Genomic DNA, 11302 nt, shown 5'->3' with positions numbered 1-11302 from the left:
ACAACAAATAAGTGAAAGATGTCATGTCAAATACTTAAAGTGGTGATTATTAACTTCGTTTTTCATGTAAGACAATGAAATGCACCTTAATAAATTGATAACTTCAATACAAGATAGATAATATTAGGTATGCAGATAAAATCTCACGTTATCTCACGTAGATAGCTAAAAAGAAAAACAAGTTACTCACAAGATATTCAATACTCTATTGTAAAGCCTTTCTATTCTTAATGAAAAATCAATGCTTCAAGTCAAATAAAAACTTAATATAACTAGTCATAAATCTATCTTCCTTCAATATTCAAATTACTAAAATAGTAGAATAATTTATACACGAAACTTTAGTACTATATTTATTTTTCCCAAGTGGCAAATTAAATGCAAGTTCGTTGGGGTAGTTGCACCAGCCTGCTGTTCATGCATCCTATAAGTTGTCCAACAAATTCATCATTTTTTCCCAACAAATTTACAACTCTATTTTTTGTTCAATCTTTCTCATTCTTATTTCGTCTAAAAAGATTATTTTTTACTCATATTTCATCTAAAAATCTTTTTTTTTTCACTTGAATATCTCTTATTTCATCTAAAAATCAATTCTTGACAATCGGGTATCTCTTATCAAAATCAGTTCTTGTCATTTAGATATATCTTTTTTTATCTAAAAATCAGTTCTTGTCATTTCGGTGTCTTCTACTTCACTTAAAAAATGAGTTTTTTTTACTTAGATATCTCTTATTTCGTCTAAAAGTTCGTTATTTTCACTTGTGTATATCTTATTTTATTGAAAAATCCATTCTTTTCACTCGGGTATCTCTTCTTTCCTCTAAAAATCAATTCTTTTCACTCGGATATGTCTTCTTTCATCTAAAAATCAGTTCTTTTCACTCGAATATCTCTTCTTTACTCTAAAAATCTATTCTTTTCACTCGGGTATCTCTTCTCTACTCTAAAAATCAATTCTTTTCACTCGGATATCTCATATTTCATCTAAAAACAGTTCTTTACACTCAAGTATCTCTTATTTCATCAAGAAAACTTCTCATTTTCTCTTCTCTAACTTCATTGAATTTGAGAGTCAAGCTCAGTTTAAACAATGAGGGATGAGAACAAGAAGAATTCAGTTAGCTCTGAAACCGCGCGAATTTCGGTTGAAGTTAACAATCTTCCTAATTTTCTTCAATCAATCAGGCTCAAATATGTGAAACTTGGTTACCATTACTTGATCAGCAATGCAATGTATCTGTTTTTGGTTCCTGTTTTGGGAGTTCTTTGTGTTCATGTTATGACTATTTCAGTTGAGGACCTGATCCAATTATTGGATAAATTGAAGTTCAATCTTATCACAGTGATTTTATGTTCTGCTGTTGTTGTTTTTCTGGGGACACTTTATTTCATGACAAGGCCTAGAAAAGTGTATTTGGTTGACTTTTCATGTTATAAGCCTAAGCCTGATGTTATGTGTAGTAAAGAAACTTTCATGGAGAGATCAAAACAAGCCGGGATTTTCACTGAGGAGAATTTGGCCTTTCAGAAGAAGATACTAGAAAGGTCGGGTTTAGGTCAAAAGACGTATTTTCCCGAGGCACTTTTGAGAGTGCCCGCGGAACCTAACATGGCTGAGGCAAGGAAAGAGGCTGAGATGGTGATGTTTGGTGCTATCGATGAGTTGTTGGCGAAAACTAGGGTGAAGGCTAAGGATATTGGGATACTTGTGGTGAATTGTAGCTTGTTTAATCCAACACCATCACTTTCTGCTATGATTGTTAACCATTACAAGCTCAGGGGAAATGTTATGAGTTATAATCTTGGTGGAATGGGATGTAGTGCTGGACTCATTTCTATTGATCTTGCTAAACAACTATTGCAGGTTTGTTCTTTTTGATTAACTTATACTATGTTCGATTAAGGTTTTGAGAAGTCAAAAGTGCTTATTTTAGAACGGGAAAGTGTTTTTCAAATTGATTAGTCAAATACAAATAGTAGTATTTTCCAAATATACTTTTCTTGAGAAGCGTTTCAAAGTAAATAGATTTTGGAAAATCTTAAAAGACAGATAATATGAAAACGAGATTAATAAAATGGAATGGACCACATTGATGTCCAATCTCTACTAGTTGGCAATTCAATGTCTCACTTTTCAAAAAGTGTTTCATTAACTTTCTTCCATGTGGGAAGGTGAACTCAACTAACTTATGAGACAAGAGTGGTAAACATTGATTGTATACAAATATGGTACTATTTGAAAATGACATCAGTAGTGGTTGTTTCCGAGACTTGAACTCGTGACCTAAGATAACTTTACATGGTACTACTTGTTTATATCAAGTATTGAAATTTCTAATGCTATCAATGTTGATGTATGATCAGGTGAATCCTAATTCTTATGCACTTGTGGTGAGTATGGAAAACATAACACTCAATTGGTACTTTGGCAACAACAGATCAATGCTTGTCTCAAATTGCATATTTAGGATGGGAGGTGCTGCAATTCTGCTGTCGAACAGATCAACAGATCGTCGACGTTCCAAGTACCAACTCATCCATACAGTACGTACACACAAGGGCGCGGATGACAGGAGCTATGGTTGTGTGTTCCAGGAGGAGGACGAGAAGAAGGAGATTGGTGTTGCCTTATCGAAGGACCTAATGGCTGTTGCAGGGGAAGCACTAAAAACTAACATCACAACGCTCGGGCCATTAGTTCTTCCTATGTCTGAGCAACTCCTTTTCTTCATGACATTAGTCGCGAGGAAGATCTTTAAGATGAAAATCAAGCCTTACATACCTGATTTCAAGCTGGCATTCGAGCATTTCTGTATACACGCTGGTGGAAGGGCAGTACTGGATGAGCTCGAGAAGAATCTCGAGCTCAGCCAATGGCATATGGAGCCATCAAGAATGACACTTTACAGGTTTGGTAACACATCAAGTAGCTCTTTATGGTATGAATTGGCTTATACTGAAGCTAAAGGGAGGATCAAGAAAGGAGACAGAACATGGCAAATTGCATTTGGTTCTGGATTTAAATGTAACAGTGTTGTGTGGCGCGCGTTAAAGACGATCAATCCTGCTAAAGAGAAGAATCCATGGATGGATGAGGTTCATGAATTCCCAGTTGAAGTACCTAGAATTGTCACAATTAATGATTCTTGAAAATAATTTTTAATTTTCCTCCAGTAAATGTTACTATGTAATAGTAGTATTTATCATTCTTTGTTACCTTTAAGATTGCAATGCACAATGTAATTTGATTTGATTATTTATAAAAAGTGATATCAAATATTCTATTTTCTAGCAAATGAAGGTCACAAACACCACGAATAATTGTTAATCTGAGTAAATACACATTTCTAAAATTTTGCGTTCATTCAAAACACCGTTAATCTAAAATGAAACGAAAAGGGGTTGTTACAACAGTATCTAACTAGTTGTATTTGGGTATTTATGATGAAGTGACTAGAACTTTGTATTAATTTCTGAGTAATAAATGCATGAAATGGTAGATGCAAATAGCTGAGTAAAGATGGAACCAGCTGTTTTGTGTACGTAAATGAGAAGGGGGCAACGAGGAGCTGGAAATACCTGCAGCAACCATAGGAGGAAAGGCGGCTCTGGTGCTTCAATATTCAGTTCATCTGATTCGAGTATTTTCAACATTGAAACTGAATTTGAATTTTTACGTGAAAACACACCAAAATAGAATTACTAATGTGTTTGATCCTAAAAAATTTAAAGGTCAGACTCGTCAACTTTAAATAATTTTGGATCGCTAAGCGTGGATCTAAGATCAATCCATCAAGTTAAAATATCGGATCCACCTCTGCCTAGGGATAGGGCTGGACCTAAGATTTACAACAAGAAATAGGAATAAGGATGATTTCTTTGGCATCGAGTTCATCTGAACCCTATGTTTTCAACACCGAATAATTAAAATTCTGTATCCACCTCTTGTGGACTTCTAGTCCAATTTCAATCCAAGTGAAAATTCAGAACTCTGGGCTGTATAGAATACTTACAAATTAAATACTGCGACAAGAATCAAGCTCATAAGAAATGTCTTACCAACACATCACGTCTTACCCGAGTATTCTTGAACCAAAGACATGAGGACTAACCCAAAATTAGGGCACTTTGCCTTGAGGAGAAGGAACTACTTGCCAGGAACTAAATTTTACAGTTAAGAGCTAGATTAGTGCTTAAAGAGAACGACAGCAAGTTAAACTAATAAATATTCAAGGTTAAACTTATATATACATCACTGTCAGCACAAATCCACCCAATACAGCACTCTGCGTTACATGCCCCAAATACCACAAGCTGATGCAACTTTGTTGCTTGATCGTGATGTTAGTTCATATAATATCCTCGCGAATATGTCTGAGTACCTTGGATCCCCGAAGAGCATTTCCGCAAACGCATTTTCATAGGATAGGAGGAGGGGCTTGTTCTGCGGCTCCAACACAAGGTTTTCCAAAATAGTTGCTGCTTTTCTGCAAATTTCTGGTACTGGATGTGGCATCTTGATCACTTTCAACAGGCGATCAATTGCCCTGAAGTTCAATGTGGTGAATCAATCGTTCAGATACAAAATTAAGAGGAATCTGTTAACTATAATTAGGTCAAATTCTGTCACTTACCATCGCTCACTGGCCAGCTTTAAACGACAGTCCATATTTATCTCTGCAAGGTTATATAATGCACCTACAGCAGCTGCTTGAGCATCAGTTGGTGGAGAGCTCATTATATCGACCAAACGTGTATATATCTGCATGTCTCACAAATCGTGTTTAGTGAGTTTTCTGAGCATTCATAAAGGTACAGATGGAAATTTCGTACTGCAGCTGTCAAAATGAACATCAACCTGTGAAGCAAAAGGAAGTAGGAAAGGTTCATTGTCAGGATTTATTATAAGACGACCAATTAATTCAGCAGCGCCAGAGTGCCAAGCCTTCACAGCAGATCCCAGCATTCCCATGAGAGCCTTGACTGCACGTTTCTCCCTGGATCAAGAAACAAACAACTCAATTTAGAACATACAGAAACAAAAAAAAGCCTCAACTCAGTATAAGAGCCAACAGTACAAAGCAAGCAACTGACAAGTCAAATGCTTACGTCATTTTGATAAAAGAAGGTTTTGAGGAGCTAAAGATCCGAAGATTCAGCAACAAAGCCAAATTCACTACAGTCTCAAGGGCATTTGTGACAAGTTCCTCATCCTCTGTCAACAAAAGAAATCCGAAATCAAAAATAGGTAAAGAGAAACATGTTTTAAATGGACATGAGTCGAGAAAACATTTTAATCAAGAGTATCTGGCATTCAGCCATCTGTCAATTCTATATGCTTTGCTTGAGCCAGGGGTCTATCAGAAATAACTTCTCTACCTTCATAAGGTGGGGTAAGGCTGCATACACCACCTTCCTCAATCTCACTTGTGGGACTACACTAAGTATGTTGTTGTTGGCATGCCATGCAACAACATAATCAAGATTGTCAACAAAGTCCAAGCAGTCTATTTAGATTATACCACGCAAGCACAGAAATCTTAAATTGACCCTTTCCATTGGAAAGTATAAAATGAGGCCACATACATAAGTCATAAACTTCAATAAGCTGTCAACAATAAAAGGGTGACTAAACAGGTAGAGAATTCGACTATCAGAAGTATGGAATGTGCTAAATATTTAGGGAGGTTTCCAAGGAATAAACAAGAGAGAATTCCTCTAGAATGATAGAATTTCCTCAGTAGGATTTATTCATCTAACAAGTCAAATTACATACATCACTAACAATCAACATCTTCCTCAATGTATAACCAGGAAGATAGATTCAGAAGATAGATGAGTAAATGTCTTATATGAGCAGAACATAATACAAACTGCCACATCATAGATGGCAAATTTAAACCAAATACAAAAAAACTAAGATTAAGTTTAAACCTCTTTCCCCACCTGTAACATAATCTTCAAGACATTGAAATATGGTTTCAAAGCAATGCCTGTGCTGCGCCATGATGACTTCATTATCTGGCATGTTAGAGAAGTTGCGGATAATGTTTGAAGCAGCGACAGCACACAGCTGTTTCTCAGCACGCCCCTCCTCATCCAAGTTAAATAGGCCATCTTCATCAAAATTCCAGGCTCCAGGGCGAAGCTTGTTAGCACACTTCAGAACAGATGCCTCTTTGTTGGAGGATCCAGATCCAGTACTGTGGTCAAAGGATATATGGAGCAAGTAACACAAGTCAATTAAATACATGGTAGGGTCTGCATTGCAGATTCCATGCATCGGAAACTAAGATTTACAACTAAAGGCATCAGGAAGAAGACAGAAGGGGTGAGGCATGTTGAATTACCTAGGATGAGGTAAGCTATTATCCGAGTTCAAGGCCTCATATTCATTTCCAAATCCAGTAACAGCTGAATTTGCACCCAATAGTCGAACACGTGGTGTCTTCACAAGCACCCTTGGTAACGCTATATCACGCCAGTCATCTATCTGTCAAACAGATCATTGCCATCACAATGTAAGTAAATAGGGAAAAACTAATCAAGAGTCAACCATGAGGCAGAAGTTACACAGAAAACATTGAGAAACATACAACTTGAAGTAGAGCATCAAGCAACCCAGGAATTTTCGCAAGAGGGGTTGCATCTTTGCGGACTTCATCTTTCTCTTTAAATGATAGCAAAGTGAGAGCGTTTAATGCCCACGTCAGCTCACTCTTCAATCCACTTTGAAGTGCCAGAACAATCCTTTTATTATTCTGATCTGTAAGAACGGAAGATTGGTAACTAAATGATAATCATAAGCATATGTGGCTGGAAAATGCATCATTTAATCCACATCCTCGTCTTCTACAAATGCTTGTATTTCCTCAAATTCAACAAGTCAGAACAAACTTTCAGAAATGCTGCAATTTTCATCAATTGAGTTCTATCTTACGCCAATGGTACCTTATGCAGATCAGAAAATATTTTAATTCACTTACCTTCTACAAATGCCTGCACTATTTCCTCAAATTCAGCAGGTCAATCAATTTTTCAGAAACGAAGCAATTTACATAACTGGTGTTCCATCGTACACCAATAGCTGTACCTTATGCGGATCGGAAACTACTTTAATTTTGCTTAGATAGGGTTGACCAAATTGTTGGAATGTAACAGTTGGAGTACTGGAAGAGTCAAATCTTGACCCAAATGGATGTCCTAGAGGTAAAGGCAAAGGCATACAACAGCTCAAGATCTATTAGAGCTTTAAGTGCAACTGTGCAAAGCACTATCATTTGCAAAGGACCTCAACTAGTCCACAAGATATGTGCTACTTTCCACCACGCAGATGCCAAATAACTCAGGCCCGCTCACCCGACGCTTTAACATATGGAAAGTTTATGTAGCTTCTTTTGACTCGATGGGCTTTGCACATTTATCTCCATGGTCCATTCCATTCCATTGACATCTACATCATACCTTTTGGCAATACAAGTAAAATACTAAGAATATAAAAAAATACGAAGAATTGTAAACCTCTATAATCCATACATGTTGAAAGTTCAAAGCTCATAGCGAAATGTTATTCACCTTTTTTACCCTTTAAAATTAGATTTCACATTAGTTAAAATAGTCATTTATTATCTCCCTAATTTTTATGACTTTGAGATCAACTAAGATTTTGGTCATTAAATCTTTACTTATTTGAATTATTTAAAAAGTCCTAATGACTTCAAAATTAATTAAGAGTTTACTTTATATAAAGTCACTCTCATTTTAAAAGAACTTGAAAAATATGGAAAAGAATGAAATTTATGGGCCAATGAACACAACTAGGAAGATAAGTCCATTTAGACTCCAAGTTTAGTCCCATACCGAATACGTGGTGATTGTAGAATACTAATATTCATTTCTTGGAGATTAGTCCTCTGAATACAAATATGCATACGTAATTGTTAAAAGTAGAGTTATTGTACAATTAATACTTCAAGATCGAATAGAGCATAGCAATTACAGATTGGATCTAGATTTATATTCTCTACATCTATCTAAAAGCATGAAGGCCCTTCCGAAATGTCGGTTCCCTTTTTTATCTCTTAAAATTGATCTCACATTAGACAAACCTAGTCATCTAATCATTTTCCTAGTATTTAAAATTTTGAAATCAACTTAATTTTTTGTTATTAAAGCTTTCCTTATTTGAACTAGGTAGGAAATCCTAAAATTTAGGTTATTAAAACTTCCCTTATTTAAACTAGGTAGGAAATCCTAAAATCAAACTTCCCTTAAAATTTTCCATCATTAGATAGAAGCAAAGTCGACCTTCCCTCAATACTAGAGATAACAGACCCAACAGATAAAGGAGTTGTTGTATCTGCATGAGAAATGCTTTCTTGGAATTTCTTTGTTAATATGATTAAAAAGTGCTTCTTTATTCTCAACATTTATGTAAGAGGTTCCAGCTATAATGTACTATGTCAGGTATTAGTGAAGGATGCACTATTTAGTTGGGCCTTTAGAGGACAGAAGATAAGACATGCGTGTGGGATGTTGATCCATTAGTTGGAAATGTTTGTTGAGTCATAAGCCTATGTAGCAGACGGCTAATTCATATAAGGCCGATACTCAAATAAAGTTTGAGAGTGAAGTTAGGAGGTGAGCATCTACCTCCAGATTACAGACAGAAAATCAAGAGTTAGTACTGCACAATAACATTTTCATGAACACCAACTGAGAGTGGCTAGCACAGTCACTTATTAACATTATTGCAAATGCACAACTGTGGAGAATTTTTCTTAGTGACCAATCTGAAGGAGCCACTATACCACCTTAGACGACAAAGGAAGGGGGAGGAGAGGCAATAGAATGACGGTGAAAACAAGAAAGTGAAGAGAATAGCTAGAAAGAGGGGACCACGGCATCAAGCAAGTAGATCTAGATCATTGTGTGGGTGGGGGTGGGTGGGGGGGGGGAGGCACAAACTTAGGTGACACTAAAGATGCATCGATAGAACCAATGACCAGAGAACAACAGGAGTAGCAAAAAGGCATCCCTCAACAAATGAAGAGGCATGAGAGTATCTAAGACTCTATCCCGTGAGCTTTTCCCGAGTTATAGTGACGAGAATTATTTGAGTAATCATTTATGAACATTACTAAGTTGAGCAACGAAGTGCGCTTTGGACTTGTTTTCTTCGGTGAGCTTTGCATGAAAGGTTCCTATAAACGCACACTTCTTCGAACAAACCTAGATGGGGATCAACATCCTTAAGTACTGCCTTCTCCCGAAGGATCAATCAGCAACTGTAAAATTGTAATACACCCAGAGCTCAAGGACGGCGAAAAATCAACTATCCAAGTAGATCTTAGGTCTAGTAATGAATGTCTTTCCTTTCTGAAACCCTGCCCTCTATGTTATTGTTTCGAGGCCATTCTGAGAGTCCACATGTTTGTATTTTCAATTCAATATTAAGTTCTCCAATTTGACTAGTGATTCCAAAATGTGCAACAACATACCTAGTCCTAGTGTAATCCCATAAAATGTGCATTTGACTCAAAGGCGAATTTTCACTTGACAACAATGTTTATGCATTTAGGTTCCAATATATGGTCATGATCCTGCGTGTCTAGCTCCTCAACTTGAAAAATTAAAACAAAGTCTATAGTTCCAACTAAAAGAGCAAATTTCTAAAAAGAAGGCAGCAATAGCAGTTGTGACACCAGGAACAACTCTCCTGGGGAACATCTCCGTTAATTTTAACGACATTATTCTTCACAGAGTAACTGGATAAATGAAACTCGTTTGTTGTTCAACAAGAAAATGAAATTTAGTTTTAAAAAATCATTTTTTTTTAAAATGAATTAAGTTTGTTGCAAATAGGTGAAATTCCCTTTCAGGGTACTGGCAATCTATTCCACCCCTCTCACCACTTTTTATCATGACTGTGGTGTCCAGCCAACTTAAACAACAAGAAAATCAAATTTAGATTTAAGTTACCATTTTAAAAAATAATTGAATTAAGTTTGTTGCAAATGGGTCAAATTTCCTTTCAGGGTACTGGCTATTTATTCCACTGCTCTAACTACTTTTTTTCATGACCATGGTGTCCGGCCATCTTAGACGCACCTCGACTAATTTCACGCAAACTTCCCACCAACAACTGGTAGCAGATTACTCTGTTAATCAAGGTTAGGACAGATGGGAAGAATCACTTAGTGTTTTGAACGTGAGACCTCAAGGTTCTCAACCACTGACCACTAGGCCACACCCTTGTGTGCCTCTCTTCCAACTTTTCTAACAGCATTTTTCTTTGTAGTTTAGGGATTTAGGTTAGAAATTCTATTTTGAATCCTTGAAAGCTATTAGATACGAGTAAAAGTTAATTTCCTGAACAACAAGGAAACAACCGGCAGGATATAACTTCAACTCGACATTACCGTCCATTTACTCACACCTTATACTATGGTAATTCAAATCCCTAAGCTTCATCACGCATGTCCAGACAAGGCCGCACCCCAAGCTCAAAAAAATCAATAATTCAGCTCGTAAGTAAACTGGTAATGCATGCGGTAGTATAAAAACGCAAAATAAAGTACTCAAAATTACATGTATAAGACCACATAACATATATACAGATACATTATCCACATAGCACTACAAACCTTCACCTTTTAAACCTAAAAAGTTAATGATAACGCATTCAAAATTCAGTATAATACACATACGATAAGGCACTAACTGACCAGCAAATGCATAGTGAACATGAAGCGAAGGTCCGAGAAGCGTTGGCGGAGCTACTGAGTCGGCAGCACTGGATGCGACTGCCGCGGTAGCAGAGGCAGCGGCGGAGTTACTGTTTACGCTACCTAACGGACGTCCTCTCTTAGCTACCGGAGTAGCTGAGCCACCGCCAGCTACGCCACCGCTTTGCCGCTTCTGCATCTTTTTCCCGCTTATTTCTCCTTTCTGCTATGCACAAAAACCACTGTGAAGAATTCGAGGTGTGAGAGAGAATAAATGATGAAATAATGGGTCGGGTTTTCATATAAGTCCAACATTGAGCCCATGGTTTTTCATATAAGTCCAAATGTGTTTTCTTTTAGAAAAATTATATAAATATACAATTTAAAATAATAAAAATTAAGCAAATACCACATAAAAGTAAAATAATTACAAGCATATGTCCCTTCATACTTATACCCCGCTAAATATTTTACACTATATATATTCCCAACTAATTTCGCTTAACTAATAATAATATCAATATTATATATTGTATTAGTAACATTAAAACTGATAATTTTGCTTAATTGAT

General features: G+C 36.5%; 2 protein-coding genes across 2 annotated transcripts; one reads left to right on the top strand and one right to left on the bottom strand.

Annotated features, from left to right (window-relative positions):
- The first annotated feature begins 456 nt into the window (after window positions 1-456).
- On the top strand, window positions 457-3299 carry LOC101258036 (3-ketoacyl-CoA synthase 11). The gene is made up of 2 exons (XM_026030347.2): window positions 457-1867; window positions 2368-3299. The coding sequence occupies exons 1-2, from the start codon at window positions 1094-1096 to the stop codon at window positions 3151-3153; spliced, it is 1560 nt and encodes a 519-aa protein (XP_025886132.2). The 5' UTR covers window positions 457-1093; the 3' UTR covers window positions 3154-3299.
- A 739-nt stretch (window positions 3300-4038) lies between these two features.
- On the bottom strand, window positions 4039-11072 carry LOC101257736 (armadillo repeat-containing protein LFR). The gene is made up of 8 exons (XM_004233976.4): window positions 10731-11072; window positions 6600-6769; window positions 6354-6496; window positions 5950-6206; window positions 5113-5218; window positions 4862-5000; window positions 4638-4765; window positions 4039-4550 (listed from the first exon to the last, which is right to left on the bottom strand). The coding sequence occupies exons 1-8, from the start codon at window positions 10927-10929 to the stop codon at window positions 4295-4297; spliced, it is 1398 nt and encodes a 465-aa protein (XP_004234024.2). The 5' UTR covers window positions 10930-11072; the 3' UTR covers window positions 4039-4294.
- Between the last annotated feature and the right edge of the window lie 230 nt (window positions 11073-11302).

The sequence above is a fragment of the Solanum lycopersicum genome, chromosome 3, assembly GCF_036512215.1.
Source record: "Solanum lycopersicum chromosome 3, SLM_r2.1".
Taxonomy (NCBI): domain Eukaryota; kingdom Viridiplantae; phylum Streptophyta; class Magnoliopsida; order Solanales; family Solanaceae; genus Solanum; species Solanum lycopersicum.
The sequence above is the reverse complement of the archived record's forward strand: the minus strand, read 5'-3'. Positions and strand labels throughout refer to the sequence as shown.

Excerpts from the sequence above, each read along its gene's own strand:
- LOC101258036 (XM_026030347.2), top strand. The coding sequence starts at position 1,094 with ATGAGGGATGAGAACAAGAAGAATTCAGTTAGCTCTGAAACCGCGCGA. Across the intron at positions 1,868-2,367 it reads TTGCTAAACAACTATTGCAG|GTGAATCCTAATTCTTATGC; the intron begins GTTTGTTCTTTT and ends ATGTATGATCAG.
- LOC101257736 (XM_004233976.4), bottom strand. The coding sequence starts at position 10,929 with ATGCAGAAGCGGCAAAGCGGTGGCGTAGCTGGCGGTGGCTCAGCTACT. Across the intron at positions 6,497-6,599 it reads TTGATGCTCTACTTCAAGTT|ATAGATGACTGGCGTGATAT; the intron begins GTATGTTTCTCA and ends TCTGTTTGACAG. Across the intron at positions 4,551-4,637 it reads AAGCTGGCCAGTGAGCGATG|GGCAATTGATCGCCTGTTGA; the intron begins GTAAGTGACAGA and ends ATTGAACTTCAG.